Here is an 18,047-nt window from a genome sequence, read left to right as displayed (position 1 = left end):
GCAGTATAACGCTATAAGAGCTGCAGCGTGTGTGCCAAAGAGACAGGCTGCTGCAGTATAACGCTGAGTATAAGCTGCAGCGTGTGTGCCACAGAGACAGGCTGCTGTAGTATAACGCTGAGTATAAGAGCTGCTGTGTGTGTGCCACAGAGACAGGCTGCTGCAGTATAACGCTGAGTATAAGGGCTGCGGCGTGTGCGCCACAGAGACAGGCTGCTGCAGTATAACGCTGAGTATAAGGGCTGCAGCGTGTGTGCCACAGAGACAGGCTGCTGCAGTATAACGCTGAGTATAAGGGCTGCAGCGTGTGTGCCACAGAGACAGGCTGCTGCAGTATAACGCTGAGTATAAGGGCTGCAGCGTGTGCCACAGAGACAGGCTGCTGCAGTATAACGCTGAGTATAAGGGCTGCAGCTTGTGCCACAGAGACAGGCAGCTGCAGTATAACGCTGAGTATAAGGGCTGCAGCGCGTGTGCCACAGAGACAGGCTGCTGCAGTATAACGCTGAGTATAAGGGCTGCAGCGTGTGTGCCACAGAGACAGGCTGCTGCAGTATAACGCTGAGTATAAGGGCTGCAACGTGTGTGCCACAGAGACAGGCTGCTGCAGTATAACGCTGAGTATAAGAGCTGCAGCGTGTGTGCCACAGAGACAGGCTGCTGCAGTATAACGCTGAGTATAAGAGCTGCAGCGTGTGTGCCACAGAGACAGGCTGCTGCAGTATAACGCTGAGTATAAGAGCGGCAGCGTGTGTGCCACAGAGACAGGCTGCTGCAGTGTAACGCTGAGTATAAGAGCTGCAGCGTGTGCGCCACAGAGACAGGCTGCTGCAGTATAACGCTGAGTATAAGGGCTGCAGCGTGTGTGCCACAGAGACAGGCTGCTGCAGTATAACGCTGAGTATAAGGGCTGCAGCGTGTGGCACAGAGACAGGCTGCTGCAGTATAACGCTGAGTATAAGAGCCGCAGCGTGTGTGCCACAGAGACAGGCTGCTGCAGTATAACGCTGAGTATAAGGGCTGCAGCGTGTGTGCCACAGAGACAGGCTGCTGCAGTGTAACGCTGAGTATAAGAGCTGCAGCGTGTGCGCCACAGAGACAGGCTGCTGCAGTATAACGCTGAGTACAAGGGCTGCTGCGTGTGTGCCACAGAGACAGGCTGCTGCAGTATAACGCTGAGTATAAAGGCTGCAGCGCGTGTGCCACAGAGACAGGCTGCTGCAGTATAACGCTGAGTATAAGGGCTGCAGCGTGTGTGCCACAGAGACAGGCTGCTGCAGTATAACGCTGAGTATAAGAGCTGCAGCGCGTGTGCCACAGATACAGGCTGCTGCAGTATAATGCTGAGTATAAGGGCTGCAGCGTGTGCCACAGAGACAGGCTGCTGCAGTATAACGCTGAGTATAAGCTGCAGCGTGTGTGCCACAGAGACAGGCTGCTGCAGTATAACGCTGAGTATAAGGGCTGCAGCGTGTGTGCCACAGAGACAGGCTGCTGCAGTATAACGCTGAGTATAAGGGCTGCAGCGCGTGTGCCACAGAGACAGGCTGCTGCAGTATAACGCTGAGTATAAGGGCTGCAGCGTGTGTGCCACAGAGACAGGCTGCTGCAGTATAACGCTGAGTATAAGAGCTGCAGCGCGTGTGCCACAGAGACAGGCTGCTGCAGTATAATGCTGAGTATAAGGGCTGCAGCGTGTGCCACAGAGACAGGCTGCTGCAGTATAACGCTGAGTATTAGGGCTGCAGCGTGTATGCCACAGAGACAGGCTGCTGCAGTATAACGCTGAGTATAAGAGCTGCAGCGTGTGTGCCACAGAGACAGGCTGCTGCAGTATAACGCTGAGTATAAGAGCTGCAGCGTGTGTGCCACAGAGACAGGCTGCTGCAGTATAACGCTGAGTATAAGAGCGGCAGCGTGTGTGCCACAGAGACAGGCTGCTGCAGTGTAACGCTGAGTATAAGAGCTGCAGCGTGTGCGCCACAGAGACAGGCTGCTGCAGTATAACGCTGAGTATAAGGGCTGCAGCGTGTGGCACAGAGACAGGCTGCTGCAGTATAACGCTGAGTATAAGAGCCGCAGCGTGTGTGCCACAGAGACAGGCTGCTGCAGTATAACGCTGAGTATAAGGGCTGCAGCGCGTGTGCCACAGAGACAGGCTGCTGCAGTATAACGCTGAGTTTAAGGGCTGCAGCGTGTGTGCCACAGAGACAGGCTGCTGTAGTGTAACGCTGAGTATAAGAGCTGCAGCGTGTGTGCCACAGAGACAGGCTGCTGCAGTATAACGCTGAGTATAAGAGCTGCAGCGTGTGTGCCACAGAGACAGGCTGCTGCAGTATAACGCTGAGTATAAGGGCTGCAGCGTGTGTGCCACAGAGACAGGCTGCTGCAGTATAACGCTGAGTATAAGGGCTGCAGCGTGTGTGCCACAGAGACAGGCTGCTGCAGTATAACGCTGAGTATAAGGGCTGCAGCGTGTGTGCCACAGAGACGGGCTGCTGCAGTATAACACTGAGTATAAGAGCTGCAGCGTGTGCGCCACAGAGACAGGCTGCTGCAGTATAACGCTGAGTATAAGAGCTGCAGCGTGTGCGCCACAGAGACAGGCTGCTGCAGTATAACGCTGAGTATAAGAGCTGCAGCGTGTGTGCCACAGAGACAGGCTGCTGCAGTATAACGCTATAAGAGCTGCAGCGTGTGTGCCAAAGAGACAGGCTGCTGCAGTATAACGCTGAGTATAAGCTGCAGCGTGTGTGCCACAGAGACAGGCTGCTGTAGTATAACGCTGAGTATAAGAGCTGCTGTGTGTGTGCCACAGAGACAGGCTGCTGCAGTATAACGCTGAGTATAAGGGCTGCGGCGTGTGCGCCACAGAGACAGGCTGCTGCAGTATAACGCTGAGTATAAGGGCTGCAGCGTGTGTGCCACAGAGACAGGCTGCTGCAGTATAACGCTGAGTATAAGGGCTGCAGCGTGTGTGCCACAGAGACAGGCTGCTGCAGTATAACGCTGAGTATAAGGGCTGCAGCGTGTGCCACAGAGACAGGCTGCTGCAGTATAACGCTGAGTATAAGGGCTGCAGCTTGTGCCACAGAGACAGGCAGCTGCAGTATAACGCTGAGTATAAGGGCTGCAGCGCGTGTGCCACAGAGACAGGCTGCTGCAGTATAACGCTGAGTATAAGGGCTGCAGCGTGTGTGCCACAGAGACAGGCTGCTGCAGTATAACGCTGAGTATAAGGGCTGCAACGTGTGTGCCACAGAGACAGGCTGCTGCAGTATAACGCTGAGTATAAGAGCTGCAGCGTGTGTGCCACAGAGACAGGCTGCTGCAGTATAACGCTGAGTATAAGAGCTGCAGCGTGTGTGCCACAGAGACAGGCTGCTGCAGTATAACGCTGAGTATAAGAGCGGCAGCGTGTGTGCCACAGAGACAGGCTGCTGCAGTGTAACGCTGAGTATAAGAGCTGCAGCGTGTGCGCCACAGAGACAGGCTGCTGCAGTATAACGCTGAGTATAAGGGCTGCAGCGTGTGTGCCACAGAGACAGGCTGCTGCAGTATAACGCTGAGTATAAGGGCTGCAGCGTGTGGCACAGAGACAGGCTGCTGCAGTATAACGCTGAGTATAAGAGCCGCAGCGTGTGTGCCACAGAGACAGGCTGCTGCAGTATAACGCTGAGTATAAGGGCTGCAGCGTGTGTGCCACAGAGACAGGCTGCTGCAGTGTAACGCTGAGTATAAGAGCTGCAGCGTGTGCGCCACAGAGACAGGCTGCTGCAGTATAACGCTGAGTACAAGGGCTGCTGCGTGTGTGCCACAGAGACAGGCTGCTGCAGTATAACGCTGAGTATAAAGGCTGCAGCGCGTGTGCCACAGAGACAGGCTGCTGCAGTATAACGCTGAGTATAAGGGCTGCAGCGTGTGTGCCACAGAGACAGGCTGCTGCAGTATAACGCTGAGTATAAGAGCTGCAGCGCGTGTGCCACAGATACAGGCTGCTGCAGTATAATGCTGAGTATAAGGGCTGCAGCGTGTGCCACAGAGACAGGCTGCTGCAGTATAACGCTGAGTATAAGCTGCAGCGTGTGTGCCACAGAGACAGGCTGCTGCAGTATAACGCTGAGTATAAGGGCTGCAGCGTGTGTGCCACAGAGACAGGCTGCTGCAGTATAACGCTGAGTATAAGGGCTGCAGCGCGTGTGCCACAGAGACAGGCTGCTGCAGTATAACGCTGAGTATAAGGGCTGCAGCGTGTGTGCCACAGAGACAGGCTGCTGCAGTATAACGCTGAGTATAAGAGCTGCAGCGCGTGTGCCACAGAGACAGGCTGCTGCAGTATAATGCTGAGTATAAGGGCTGCAGCGTGTGCCACAGAGACAGGCTGCTGCAGTATAACGCTGAGTATTAGGGCTGCAGCGTGTATGCCACAGAGACAGGCTGCTGCAGTATAACGCTGAGTATAAGGGCTGCAGCGTGTGTGCGGGCCCTTCCTGTACACACGGGCCCCTTATAACACAGGGGGGGCGACTATGAGACACATTGGCACACAGCTGTGCAGCGCTTTACCAGTATTGTGACTGTATGTATATGGGCCTCGCACAGAGGGGCACAGGGTGTATATATAGCTGACACATTCTGACATCCAACAAATATAGATCAAGGAACCTCTGGCCAGCACCTCCAGAGCAGCACTGCCCACTGCCAGCACCTCCAGAGCAGCACTGCCCACTGCCAGCACCTCCAGAGCAGCACTGCCCACTGCCAGCCCCTCCAGAGCAGCACTGCCCACTGCCAGCCCCTCCAGAGCAGCACTGCCCACTGCCAGCACCTCCAGAGCAGCACTGCCAGCACCTCCAGAGCAGCACTGCCCACTGCCAGCACCTCCAGAGCAGCACTGCCCACTGCCAGCATCTCCAGAGCAGCACTGCCCACTGCCAGCACCTCCAGAGCAGCACTGCCCACTGCCAGCATCTCCAGAGCAGCACTGCCCACTGCCAGCACCTCCAGAGCAGCACTGCCCACTGCCAGCATCTCCAGAGCAGCACTGCCCACTGCCAGCACCTCCAGAGCAGCACTGCCCACTGCCAGCACCTCCAGAGCAGCACTGCCACTGCTAGCACCTCCAGAGCAGCACTGCCCACTGCCAGCACCTCCAGAGCAGCACTGCCCACTGCCAGCACCTCCAGAGCAGCACTGCCCACTGCCAGCACCTCCAGAGCAGCACTCCCCACTGCCAGCACCTCCAGAGCAGCACTGCCCACTGCCAGCACCTCCAGAGCAGCACTGCCTACTGCTAGCACCTCCAGAGCAGCACTGCCCATCGCCATCACCTCCAGAGCAGCACTGCCCACTGCCAGCATGGATCCACACTTGTTAAGTGAGTAAAGGAGATATTTTAGTGTCTTTGAAATCTGCAAGGAGGGAATATCTGATTGGTTTGGATGTTTGACTCGCGTAACTGCCAAATAATCTTGTTTTCTTATAGAACCACCAACAGGTAAGAAGATAATATATCTTCAACTCTTTTGTAATTTTTTTTTGCCAGAAGGGCTAGTAATGGATTTCTTTACAAGAGGTATTATATTATACCAATATCAGAGGAAGTGAAATCACAAGAAGCACCGCCACTCCCAGCTTTACATGATGGATTTTCCTTTTCTTATTGCCAGGTTTCCCAGTGGTTGTACTGGAGAGTTTAGAGATTAAGTCGGAGAAAGAAGAACCGAACACTGAGGAACATCTGACCCCAATAAAGAATGAAACTGTTCCATTTCCTATCTCTGGTGAGTACCTTTTTACCTTTGTGCAGATAAAGGGATGTTAACATGTCACCTCCAGAGCAGCACTGCCCACTGCCAGCACCTCCAGAGCAGCACTGCCCACTGCCAGCACCTCCAGAGCAGAACTGCCCACTGCCAGCATGGATCCACGCTTGTTAAGTGAGTAGAGGAGATATGTTGGTGTCTTTGAAATCTGCAAGGAGGGAATATCTGGTTATTTTGCCATTATGTGAGTCAAACACCCAAACTAATCTTGTTTTCTTATGTTATCTGCTTACCTGCTGAAGATAATACAGGGCTAGTATGTATTTCTTTACAAGAAGTATTGTATTATATTATACCAATATCAGAGGAGGTGAAATTGTCATGGAACAAGAACTGCATTTCTGATTCACCCCCCTCTTTCCTTTGCAGCTTCTGCCTGTCAGTTCTTACTTTCAGCTGCATGGAGTTTGCACACACATATAGTACTGTGCCTGTGTGATATGTAACAATGGTGCATTCTTGCCTCTGGGCATGTAATCAGTGAACTGCTACTGCCGCCTCTGAGATCCTCACCAGAATGGGCTAGTCTGCTTTCTCCCCCTCTGCTCTGCCCACAGATGGTCTGTCCCCAGGCTATCTTGCTACCCAGCATACATTGGGACTTCCTTTTCCACCATCACCTCTGGATGTGAGAGTACCTGCTGTAACTGCTGTACTGGTAGGATTACCCTTTTCACCTGCCCTTAACTACAAGGCACCCACAGAGAGACACTATTTAAACACCAACATCTCCTCACAAGTGCCTGTCTTTTATGCTACTTTCCCCAAATAAAGTAAAGAAAAGAAACAGAACTTGTTGTGCTTTGAAAAGAGGGCCGAGTTGAAGCTACCTGGGCTAAATCATCTTACATATGACCCTGGCCTCCAGAATAGTGAAAAGGATACCGTGGGCCTTACAGACACTTACAGGAGCTGCTACTCTAGACTTTATGGTTACACAAAGCAGCCTTTCAAACAGCAACAGCTTTACACGGCCAGACAGGGCAGCAAGCTTTATACAGCAAACTGCACGCAGCCTGCAGCCTTTCAGATAAGCAAGCAGATTCACAATGGACACAGCCAGCATCAACCCTGCACACAAGGCAGCAGCCTTGCAGACAGACAGTGCTTCTTACACAATACCTGATTGCCTTTCTCTGTCTGAGTTCACCCCCTGCACGAACCCATAGTGAGGAGCTACCATCTCACCTTACCCTGCGCACACCCCCACGGCCAGCGCCACCACGGGCTATGCCACCGGACACCTGCTAGGACACCGGCAGAGCCACCGGACACCTGTGAGTACAGCTACCCCTACGCTGAACGCTGCAGGACACCGCTCGGCTTCATCTGAGACAGTCGCCCATCGCTGACACAGGTAAAAGACCGCACGCCACACGCACTGGCTAAAGGCCTACACACACCTACAGCATGGCAGAACTCAGAGCCTCACCAGATATCACGCAGGAGAGTGACCACTCAGACACAGAGACCGCCGCGCAACCGCAACAGGCGCAGGCATACGCAAGGCCCAAACGGACAGTCATACTGACACAAAAGGGCCGCGAAAAATATGAAGCTGACATTGACGTACACGGCGAAAAATTAGAGATTCCTGGGAGAACACTGATCGTGAAATAAGTAATGTCGCAAGTGCTAGCGATCAAGAAACCCAGATCAAACAAGCTATTACTAAGATTAAGTCAAGCCATAGACGTTACGTAACGCTGTCACAGGCATATTTCACCTATCTGACAAGAACTAACACAGAAGACAGCACGCGGGAACGCGACCTGCGAAAGGCGATTGACCTGGAGCGCGATGGCATCATGCAGACCGCCATCGCAGACACCCAAAGCGATAGAAAAGAGCTCCTCCTGGAGACCGCGTTGCAGCGCTCCAGCACGTCAAGGCACTCATCAAGGTCCACCGCAGAGGCCGCACGTGCCAGGGCTGCATACGCTCAGAAAGAGGCAGTCATGAAACTAGAAAGGGCCCGCTTAGAAGAGGAGGAGCAGACAGCCGCTGCCACCGCCACTGCAGCCACTGCCACCACTGCACGGAAAAAGGCAGAGGTGGACGTCAACCTAGAGGCCCTAAATCAAGAGAAGGAAGTCGCCGCCGCCATAGCCCAAGCTGAAGTCCTAGAAGCAGCCGCGAGACAGGACGGCGGGGAGCAACCGTACAGACGGATAGCCTCAGAGGATCCAGCCCAACGCACTGAAGACTACGTAAGGAGCCTCTTCAGTGTAAACAGCAGCGCACCATCTCAACACGGAGGGAGTGACTCCACAGACACCAAAGACTTGCTAGGTCCACGAGGAGAAGACGCTGTTCCTTCAATGGTACATGCTGCCTGGGATAGCCACAGCCGCAACAGTGATCCAGACACCAGCGCGCACACGGATGCACCACAACAGGCTCGCTATCCAGGTACACCCATACGGGAAAACACAGCCCCTCACATTGACCAGCAGTCAGCACGCGTCCACGCCAAAGAAGAGGCGACCGCACGGACCCTCCCAGCAACTACCTCAGAACGCGACCAACACGCCGATGCGTCAGGTCTGACAGACATAGCCAAGTACATGATCCGGCGTGACCTGGTGCAAACAGGACTCATCAGCTTCGACGACCGCCCTGAGAACTACCGGACGTGGAAGTTCACGTTCAAAGACGCTATCAACAGCTTGGACTTCTCAGCGAGGGAAGAGCTCAACCTGCTATTCAAGTTCCTGGGGAACGAATCCAGGGAGCACGCGAAAAAACTTCGGGCGGCAAACGCGAACCAACCCCAAGTGGGTCTTGACCTAGTATGGGAAAGGCTAGAAGAGAGCTACGGTAGCCCCGAAGCAGTCGAGGATTTGCTCTTCAAAAGAGTCGACAGCTTCCCCAAGATCACAACTAAAGATTACTCGAAGTTACGAGAGCTCGGGGACCTGCTGCAAGAGCTGGAGTTTGCAAGGAAAGACCATTCCTTAACAGGTCTCAACGTCTTGGACTCAGCTCGTGGAGTGAGACCCATCCTGGAGAAGCTACCCTACAACCTCCAAGAAAGATGGATCTCACAAGGCTCCAGATACAAAAGGGAGAAGCAAGTCGCCTTCTCCCCATTCTCATTCTTCTTGAGCTTCATCCGCGAAGCGGCAAGGACAAGGAACAATCCCAGTTTCATCTTAGGTGCGCAAACCACACACAGTGCAAGCAGCCTGAGGACTGAGAGACCAGTGGCGAGATATGGTAACACCCAAACACCCATCTCGGTGCACAGGACGAACGTGCCTCCCACGACCCAAACTACTCCCGATCAGTTGGTCGCCGGAGACGAGGAACCAAGGGACCTTAACAAAGAATGCCCTATACACAAAGGCTGCATCCGCTTAACAAGTGCGTCGGATTTAGAATGAAACCCATAGTGGAGCGAAAGAACTTACTCGGAATGGGGAGCTTGTTTCAAATGTTGTGCTTCCACAACTCATTTATTCAAAGACTGTAAAGAAGAAATCAAATGCACAGAGTGCGATAGCGACAGGCACATAGCCGCTTTATACCCGGAAGCTATGAAGCCCAAATCAAGCAAAGCCCCTAACCCTTCGACAAAGCAGGGCGGGGAGGAAGAAGTGGGAGATACACCCCCCACGACATCGGTAGCATCCAAATGCACAGAGGTATGTGGAGAAGGAAGCGACGGTAGATCTTGCTCTAAAATATGTCTGGTAGCAGTGCACCCAGAGGGACAACCCCAAAGAGCTAAAAGGATGTATGCAATCATCGACGACCAGAGCAACCGATCGCTGGTCAGGTCAGAATTCTTCGACATGTTTAACATACAAGACAGCGCTTCTCCTTACAGGGCGAATGGAGACTACAGGGAGAAGAGTGAATGGCTACACCATATGCTCAATAGACGGCAAAGTGAACATACCCCTTCCCACACTTATCGAGTGCAACCACATGGCTACAAACAGGGACGAGATTCCCACACCAGACGTGGCACGTCATTACCCGCACCTCAGAGGAATAGCCAACTACATCCTGCCGGTAGAGCAAGGCGCCAAGATCTTACTGCTGCTCGGTAGGGACATCATGAGGGTGCATAAAGTCCGTAAACAGCATAACGGACCCAACATTGCGCCATGTGCCCAAAGACTAGACCTAGGATGGGTGATAGTGGGCAACGCGTGCACTGCCAAAGAGCACGGACAAGACTATGTTGACGCACGCAGAAAGGTGGTAACAGAATGTGGGCACACATATCTCTCTGAACCATGTCTTGGCCATCTCCAAGTGACAGAAGGGCCAAGTAAAGAAAAAAGACAAGGTCATACCCCTGAGGTCAACAAAAACATCCTCACATATGGGGGATGTGACAATGGCCTAAGATGCTTAGCGGTTCAGATAACCAAGGATGACGAGTCGACTCCACTGAAGGAAGAAAGTAACCTCCCAAAGGTGACCGACAAAGGGATCGTCCAAAAGACAAACAAGCGGACGATCCTCTCACGAGCAATGGCACGGCTAGGACGTACAGTCGTTCCTCTCCACAGAGTATCCAGCGATAAAGCAGCCAGCTGTCACGGCTGGCATAACCGCAAAAGATCGCGCCCTACAGGTGAAGCCACAGTGTCAAAAAGACTGTCCTCTCACACGTCTAAAAAAAGCCAATCACAGAGACATCTCATACAAGGATTTACTAGGGCAAAAGAGACTGTTTTTCGTCATGTCCAAGGAGAGAACAACCTCCTGAGGGCAGTCAACAAAGAGATACAAAGGCGTATCACCAAAATACGTGGAAACGTTCTCTTGCAAGAGGAATGCACCAAAGACTTGGGGTGCACAGCGTTCCAGACCACAAAGGACGACGACAAGCAAACACCATTGATGGGAGATGGAGAATTCCTGATGTCAACGGTCAAGGAGCTTGTCAGAAACGGACCTGGCAGTTGGGCGAACCCGCTACCATTCCGTTCACCAAGAAGGCGCTTCCCAAACAATGGAGAATATGCCATCACCTTTCCTGTCTTGCCTTTAAATTCTTCATGGGCAAGCTACCCAGCTACCTGAACAAGCTCCTCACCCCTACCACTTGCAGCACTTATCACCTTAGATCAGACTCCAAAAGACTATTCATGGTCCCAAGGCTCAACAAAGTATCCGGACGTTCCTCCTTCTCCTTCCGTGCACCCCAAAACTGGAACAACCTACCAGAGACTATCACATCCACCACCAGTTTAAGTTCTTTCAAATCTAAGGCTGTCTCACATTTTAACCTGGTTTGTAACTGTTTCATACGCTCATAATATATATTTTCTTTAACTGTGCATGCAATGTCTTGTATATAATGTATACAGGCATACCCCGCTTTAAGGACACTCACTTTAAGTACACTCGCGAGTAAGTACATGTCGCCCAATAGGCAAACGGCAGTTCACGCATGCGCCTGTCAGCATGTCCTGAACAGCAATACCGGCTCCCTACCTGTACCGAAGCTGTGCGCAAGCGGGGAGACTATAGAACCTGTTACAAATGTGTTATTTACATCAGTTATGCACGTATATGACGATTGCAGTACAGTACATGCATCAATAAGTGGGAAAAAGGTAGTGCTTCACTTTAAGTACATTTTCGCTTTACATACATGCTCCGGTCCCATTGCGTACGTTAATGCGGGGTATGCCTGTACCCTGTTCATTTATGTAACTGTATTTGTAACCATGTATCATTTGTTTTACTCTGTGTCCAGGACATACTTGAAAATGAGAGGTAACTCTCAATGTATTACTTCCTGGTAAAATATTTTATAAATAAATAAATCTCTAGGTTCACTTCGCACCTCTGCGACCTACAAAGGGAACCAGAGACCAAAAACAACTTTGTGGCCTTCATCCAGATGATATTCCTTATCGGCCACGCAAAGCCAGCACCTCTAATGAAGGAAGGTGAAGAATGCCGGTACCTCCAATCATCTTGGGCCTACCACCCTCAGGAACCCGATCAAATCCGGGTAGTGTTCAGCCCCAGCGCTCAGCTCCAGGGAGTCTCCCTGAACGACGCCCTCTTTACTGGACTAGACTCGACAACCAGTCTTCCAGGAGTGTTGTTCCGCTTCCGCAAGGAGCCAAAAGCAATCTCCTTCTGCCAAACGCCAGGTGATAGAGCGACAGGCTACCACGACTGGCATACCTACAAGGGGATGCACTCTGTGGGTAAAACTACAGAGACAAAAAGACTGTTCTCTCACAAGGCTAAAAGGAAACAGTGCCAGAGACTTTTACACAAAGACATTATGGTGCAACCAGCAAACCTGGAGCTGTGCATCCGCCCTGCATCCTTTGCCAAAGAACCTTGGCCAAGGGACCTTGATACCAGTGATACCGGCCGGTGTCACATCGCTATGTGGACATGGACTCTTGCATTGTTTGAGAAAGTGATGTTATTTTTGTTATGCATTGCACATATGTTCCACATGTTCAAGTTATATAGTGGTATCTCCAGATACCAGACGGAGTGTCATGGAACAAGAACTGCATTTCTGATTCACCCCCCTCTTTCCTTTGCAGCTTCTGCCTGTCAGTTCTTACTTTCAGCTGCATGGAGTTTGCACACACATACACTACCGACACACTTTATTGAAGTGTGGTCGGTACCGCAAGCCGGGAAATCTCCCGGCTTGCTAGTGGCCGCCCCTCGGCGTGCCGCGCGTCATAGACGCGCGGTCACGCGTCATCGGGAGCGTGCGCCCGCTGCACGCGTGTCCAGGGGCTCCCCGAGGGAGCCCTGGTGTCCCGCGATCGCGGGACAGCGGCAGGGGGTTCCGGGGGACCCGGCGGACCCGGCAGCGGTAGGGAGAGCGCCCCGATCGGAGGGCGCTCTTCCGCTGCTTCGGCGTGCGCCCGTCACACTCGGGCGCGCGCCAGGCTACTGCTGCGGCACAGAACGGGCAAATGCTCGAATAAACTGTGCCGCAGCAGTACAGTACTGTGCCTGTGTGATATGTAACAATGTTGCATTTTTGCCTCTGGGCATGTAATCAGTGAACTGCTACTGCAGCCTCTGAGATCCTCACCAGAATGGGCTAGTCTGCTTTCTCCCCCTCTGCCCACAGATGGTCTGTTCCCAGGCTATCTTGCTACCCAGCATACATTGGGACTTCCTTTTCCACCATCACCTCTGGATGAGAGAGTACCTGCTGTAACTGCTGTACTGGTAGGATTACCCTTTTCACCTGCCCTTAACTACAAGGCACCCACAGAGAGACACTATTTAAACACCAACATCTCCTCACAAGTGCCTGTCTTTTATGCTACTTTCCCCAAATAAAGTAAAGAAAAGAAACAGAACTTGTTGTGCTTTGAAAAGAGGGCCGAGTTGAAGCTATCTGGGCTAAATCATCTTACATATGACCCTGGTCTCCAGAATAGAAATCACAAGAAGCGCCCCCACTCCCAGCTTTACATGATGGATTTTCTTTTTCTTGTTGCCAGGTTTCCCTGTGGTTGTACCGGAAAGTATAGAGATTAAATCAGAGAAAGAAGAGCCGAACACTGAGGAACATCTGACCCCAATAAAGAGTGAAACTGTTCCATTTCCTGTCTCTGGTGAGTACCTTTTCCCCTTTGTCTGCACAGAGGGATGTTATCTTGTTACAAGCAGCATGGTCACATTTAGCGAGTATTCATGGTTCATTGCCTCTCATAGGAAGTCCCCAGGCCTGCTGGGTGTTCTGGGACAAGCCACATGCAGCAGAGTTAGAAGTGCAATATGGCTCTCAGACACGTATAAAGGTTGGAAATGCAGAGTTATGGGTATCTGATAATCAATAGATGCGATAAAACACATTACGTAAAAACAAATTTAAGGGACCCTTCCCCTGTCTGACCAGTGTATTCTGCCTGTGCTCATGTATGGATGTGAAACTGAGACTCTAAATGTGAATATAATTTGAGAAGCTTCAGACAACGCAAAGAAATATGGTGAGATGTATGCTGGGTATTACCCAAAGAGCACTATGGGTAGGGAAGTATAAGGGGGTGGAGGGGTTAGGAAAGGAAGACTCCCGCTGCAGCCTGATAAGTGAAGTGTATTCACTGTGGGGCAATAGGGCTAATAGGCATAAGTGATACAAAAAGAAAAAAAAGAAACCCCTTTGAATGCACTCGCAGTGTAGTGTGATAAGTTGTATTCTTAAAGCCCTTTAATGGTAATATTACAAATGATTATAAGATTGGTCACATACAATAAGATAAGGAGTGGCAGTGTAGATGCTGTACTAACATGCACACTGCGGTGCTGTCAGTGCCTTACAGACTAGCGCGATTTCAATATCAACCAGCAATGATAAGGGTTAATGCTGAGCCCATTGTCATAGCAACAACTAAAATATAAATATCCTGACGCTGACTGGGCGGAGCCACCTTCGAGAAAGCGTAGACACGAGAAACGTACGTCAGGTGGTAAGGGCGTCATGATGCGGAAGGGCTGATTTTGTAGCATACCAGACTGAAGCGATACATTAGTATCTTCACTTTAACGAGGCTATAACTTGATGCAGGCTTTGAACCGCGCCTCCAGGCTTAGGCTGCGCTTATATTGCCGGCAACGCGACGTCGCTTCAAAACAAATGCATTGAATCTGTACCATGCACTTATAGTAGGGGCGACGGAGCGACCGGATTCCCTGTAGTCAGTAGAATTTGATTTTTACAGCGACGGTCTCACCATGTGACAGGCTGTAACCAATCAGTGGGCTTCTGATGCAGGGAGAGGGGATGTGTGTGATTGTGTGTGTGTGTGTGTGTGTGTGTGTGAGATAAAGATGGGTGCAGTGACCAACAACCTAAACACTAGGAATAAACGTAATGGTTTAAAGGCCCCTTCAAAGATATTTTTGGAGGTTTCTGGAAGACTCGGGGGGGGCGTGGCTAAGAAGGTGTTCAACAAAAGAATATATTGAATGTAAGATATCATTTGCCTAACACCTATTTACAAGAATAACATATACAGACCATATATACATAGATATAAACAACCACAGTGTATAATATGTCAGGGGGTAAGACATTTTCTGGGGGAGGCGTGGTGCTTACATAGGCCCCGCGCTCTTCCCCAAAGCATTTACATGAAATGCCGGAGGAGCGCATGTGAGGCCTCTAAGTCCCTTACCGGGTCTACGGCAGCTTTTGGCGACGCGTAGACTTGGCAAAGCAGCATCAAATGATGCCTCAGGGTCACATGGCGTGACTTCACAGGATGCATACAATGTTTAAAAGAATTAGAAAAATTACAGAAATAGACAGAAAACAAGTATCTCCAGAACTGTCCCTTTCCTAGCATAGAAGAAATGCTAACATGTACGAGGATGAGAAGGGCGACACAGAAAAATACGCCAAAAACAAATGACTAAATCATAGACTACACATCACAAAGCATCTATTAATATGCAAAAAGTGCAAAAACGTCAGTCAAGAAGGGGGGCAACGTTTCGGGATCTGATATCCTTTCTTCTGGCCCATTCCCACGTATAAAACCGCAGAACTTCCCTTATGATGTGTCCCACCTCAGTAGTTTGAAACTCGAAATAGACCATCACACTTGGCTCATCTGGACCTCTCATTCCCATGTGTAGAGTAATGTTAGCCGCCGCAAAGATCTAATATTGCCGCAGGGCATCTGATGTCATCAACATCCCCAGCTGATCTACATCTCACGATGATCAGGAAAATTCAACGAGAGCCCACCAAGGTAGGACAGCGGCCGGGTTACTGTAAGTTGTCATGACGACTCAAAACCGGGAAGTAAACAACCTTATTATTCATCCAGCGGGAACTCCGATCACAGGTAGGATACATCGAGTAATATAAATGGAAAGATATTAGTCCAAGGGGATATCAATATACAATAACAGATACATGGATTAACCCTTTACTCATACAGCTATCTAATCTTTGAGAAACTGTATCTTATTAATACAGCTGTAAAAATGAGCAGGGATAGACAGCACTCAAATTGAGTCAGAATGATGATATGCAAGGTGCACAGGGGGACAAGGAGGTATATTTGTAGATGTATTGGGGAGAGTGGGGTATATTTGTAGATGTATTGGGGGGCAGTGGGGTATATTTGTAGATGTATGGGGGGAGTGGGGTATATTTGTAGATGTATTGGGAGGGAGTAGGGTATATTTGAAGATGTATTGGGGGGTGGTGGGGGTGTATTTTTATATGTATTGGGGGGTTAAGTAAAAGTTACGCGCTAAAAAAATATTTCTGTGGTAGGTGCGCTATGGGTTGGGGGGGGCATGATTTCTGTTGGCGGCCCTGATCTCACACACACACACACACACACACACACACACACACACACACACACACACACACACACACACACACACACAATGACACACACAATGACACACACACATAATCCCACACAATATTATACAATCCTCCAAATTCTAAAAGGAAAAAGAGGGGGGAGTTCCCAGCACTCACTGACGGATAGAAATAAAAAAAGATTGGATAGAGGATATGCCAAAGAAAATTTAATAAATGGATATATCGAATGAAGCAAAAAGTGTACAACTTGGATCATTCAACACACAAAAGTACCAAATCATAAAGGCAAAAAAGAAACTCATAGTGAATGGGGAAAAGGAGATAACACAGGGAAAGGGAGGGGGGACAATGGAAACCACAAAGGGGAGGAGGGGAAAGGATGGGATGGGACAGGGAAAAATAGGGGGGCATCGTTTCAGGGCAATGGCCCCTTCCTCAGGCCCGTTCCCAGATGTCCAAATGACCAGAGGTAAATAACAAATGCAAAACCCAAATGAGAGTAACAGTCAACAGAAGTTCGTAATGAGCAGACTATCAGAGCAAACAGAAAGTCTCATAATAATATGCCAAAAGCAATTATCCAGAGCGTTCAGCAATGTGAGAGGAGAAGGAGGATATATTACATATTGCACTTGGTTCAGCCGTTATGATGATACTGAAGTTCCTCTCTGCATGCCCTCCTGTTATGTCTGCATCCCTATAATATAAGGAAGTACCTCTGGTCATTTGAACCTCTCGGATGGGCCTGAGGAAGGGGCCATTGTCTTGAAACGATGCCTACCCCTATTATACCTAATATAAAAGGGATACCAAAGGACTATCCAATGGTAGAAGGTCTCCAAACATACCATCATCCTGGGCAATTGAAACAACAAGATCAACCTCGACCCACAAAGGTGCATGTCCTTGTTCATCCCACGTCACGTTGCCATGTCGATGCATCGCACAAAGTCACGGTAAGTGAGGCGTGTGCTCCTCGGCATTTAAGGCCTCTGTAACCGCCGCAACCCCCCCCCCCCCCCTCCAAAAAAACCCCTTGCTCTAAGGCAGCGCTACGCAAAGTAGGGGATACGCTCCCCCCCGGGGGGGCACGAGATTCGCTGCGGGGGGCACAGGGTTTACAGAGGCCCCGTGCACTTCCCGAAGGCATTTAAATGAATGCCGGGGTTCTGCAGGGCCTCTGTAAACCTTACTTACCTTGATTCAGACGTCACGTTGCCATGACAATGTGACATGACGCTAGGACGCCTGAATCAAGGTAGGGGGGTGTTAACAAGGAGAGGGGGAAAGCAGGGGGGCGTGCAGGGGAAAAAGATTGCGCCTCGCCTGCTCTAAGGTATACCTGGATTTTATTATTTTCAATTTCCAGGCCTCTGTTGTTGTCTGTAACCAGCTGTTCCGTGTCGGAATACCAGGCCTGTAGGTCTTAATAAAGCAGAGGCGCTCGTCATCTGACCGTTTAATCTCATGAGGCCCAAAAACCTGAGCAGCAGCTTTTCCTGTGTTCTGTCTGAAATAACCTTTGTGGAAGACTGTACATGTTACTGTGCTCCTCCCTTTAGAAGTTTGCTGGGGGTAAAAGGATTGGCCTTACATATATGGGAAACAGGAGAACAAATCCTGCGCTCCTACCAATTTGGGCTAAAATATTCTAGTGACCCGTTTACATTTAGAACCTAAGTCTGTAACGGAGGAGTCGTTTGGTTGCATCTTTTGACAAAAACATGATTTGAGCCGCCAACCTTGTCTGAAATAACCCCTTCCTGCTCAGTCGTAGCTCTTCTGATTTATTTTTAACCCTTGTCGTTGTCGATAACAATATTGATGGATACAAAAAAAATGTTTAGAAATAATTCATGATCTTATTCTTGGCCTCAAAAGCACACATTTTGGATTAATCCCTGTTTATG

At 50.3% G+C, this 18,047-nt stretch overlaps 2 protein-coding genes across 2 annotated transcripts in view; both read left to right on the top strand.

Annotated features, from left to right (window-relative positions):
- The first annotated feature begins 4,633 nt into the window (after positions 1-4,633).
- LOC142488419 (uncharacterized) overlaps positions 4,634-18,047 on the top strand; it is a 337,058-nt gene continuing 323,644 nt past the window's right edge. Inside the window, exon 1 of the mRNA XM_075588924.1 lies at positions 4,634-5,377. Within this exon, the coding sequence (XP_075445039.1) occupies positions 5,359-5,377 (19 nt within the window). The 5' untranslated portion in view covers positions 4,634-5,358. The remainder of the gene's footprint in view (positions 5,378-18,047) is intronic.
- Positions 5,699-9,212, top strand: LOC142488412 (uncharacterized). The gene is made up of 2 exons (XM_075588917.1): positions 5,699-5,783; positions 6,195-9,212. The coding sequence occupies exon 2, from the start codon at positions 7,634-7,636 to the stop codon at positions 9,209-9,211; it is 1,578 nt and encodes a 525-aa protein (XP_075445032.1). The 5' UTR covers positions 5,699-5,783; positions 6,195-7,633; the 3' UTR covers position 9,212.

Source organism: Ascaphus truei, chromosome 2 (assembly GCF_040206685.1).
Source record: "Ascaphus truei isolate aAscTru1 chromosome 2, aAscTru1.hap1, whole genome shotgun sequence".
Lineage (NCBI taxonomy): Eukaryota > Metazoa > Chordata > Amphibia > Anura > Ascaphidae > Ascaphus > Ascaphus truei.
Note: the sequence above shows the minus strand (reverse complement) of the source record. Positions and strands in the feature narration are given on the sequence as shown.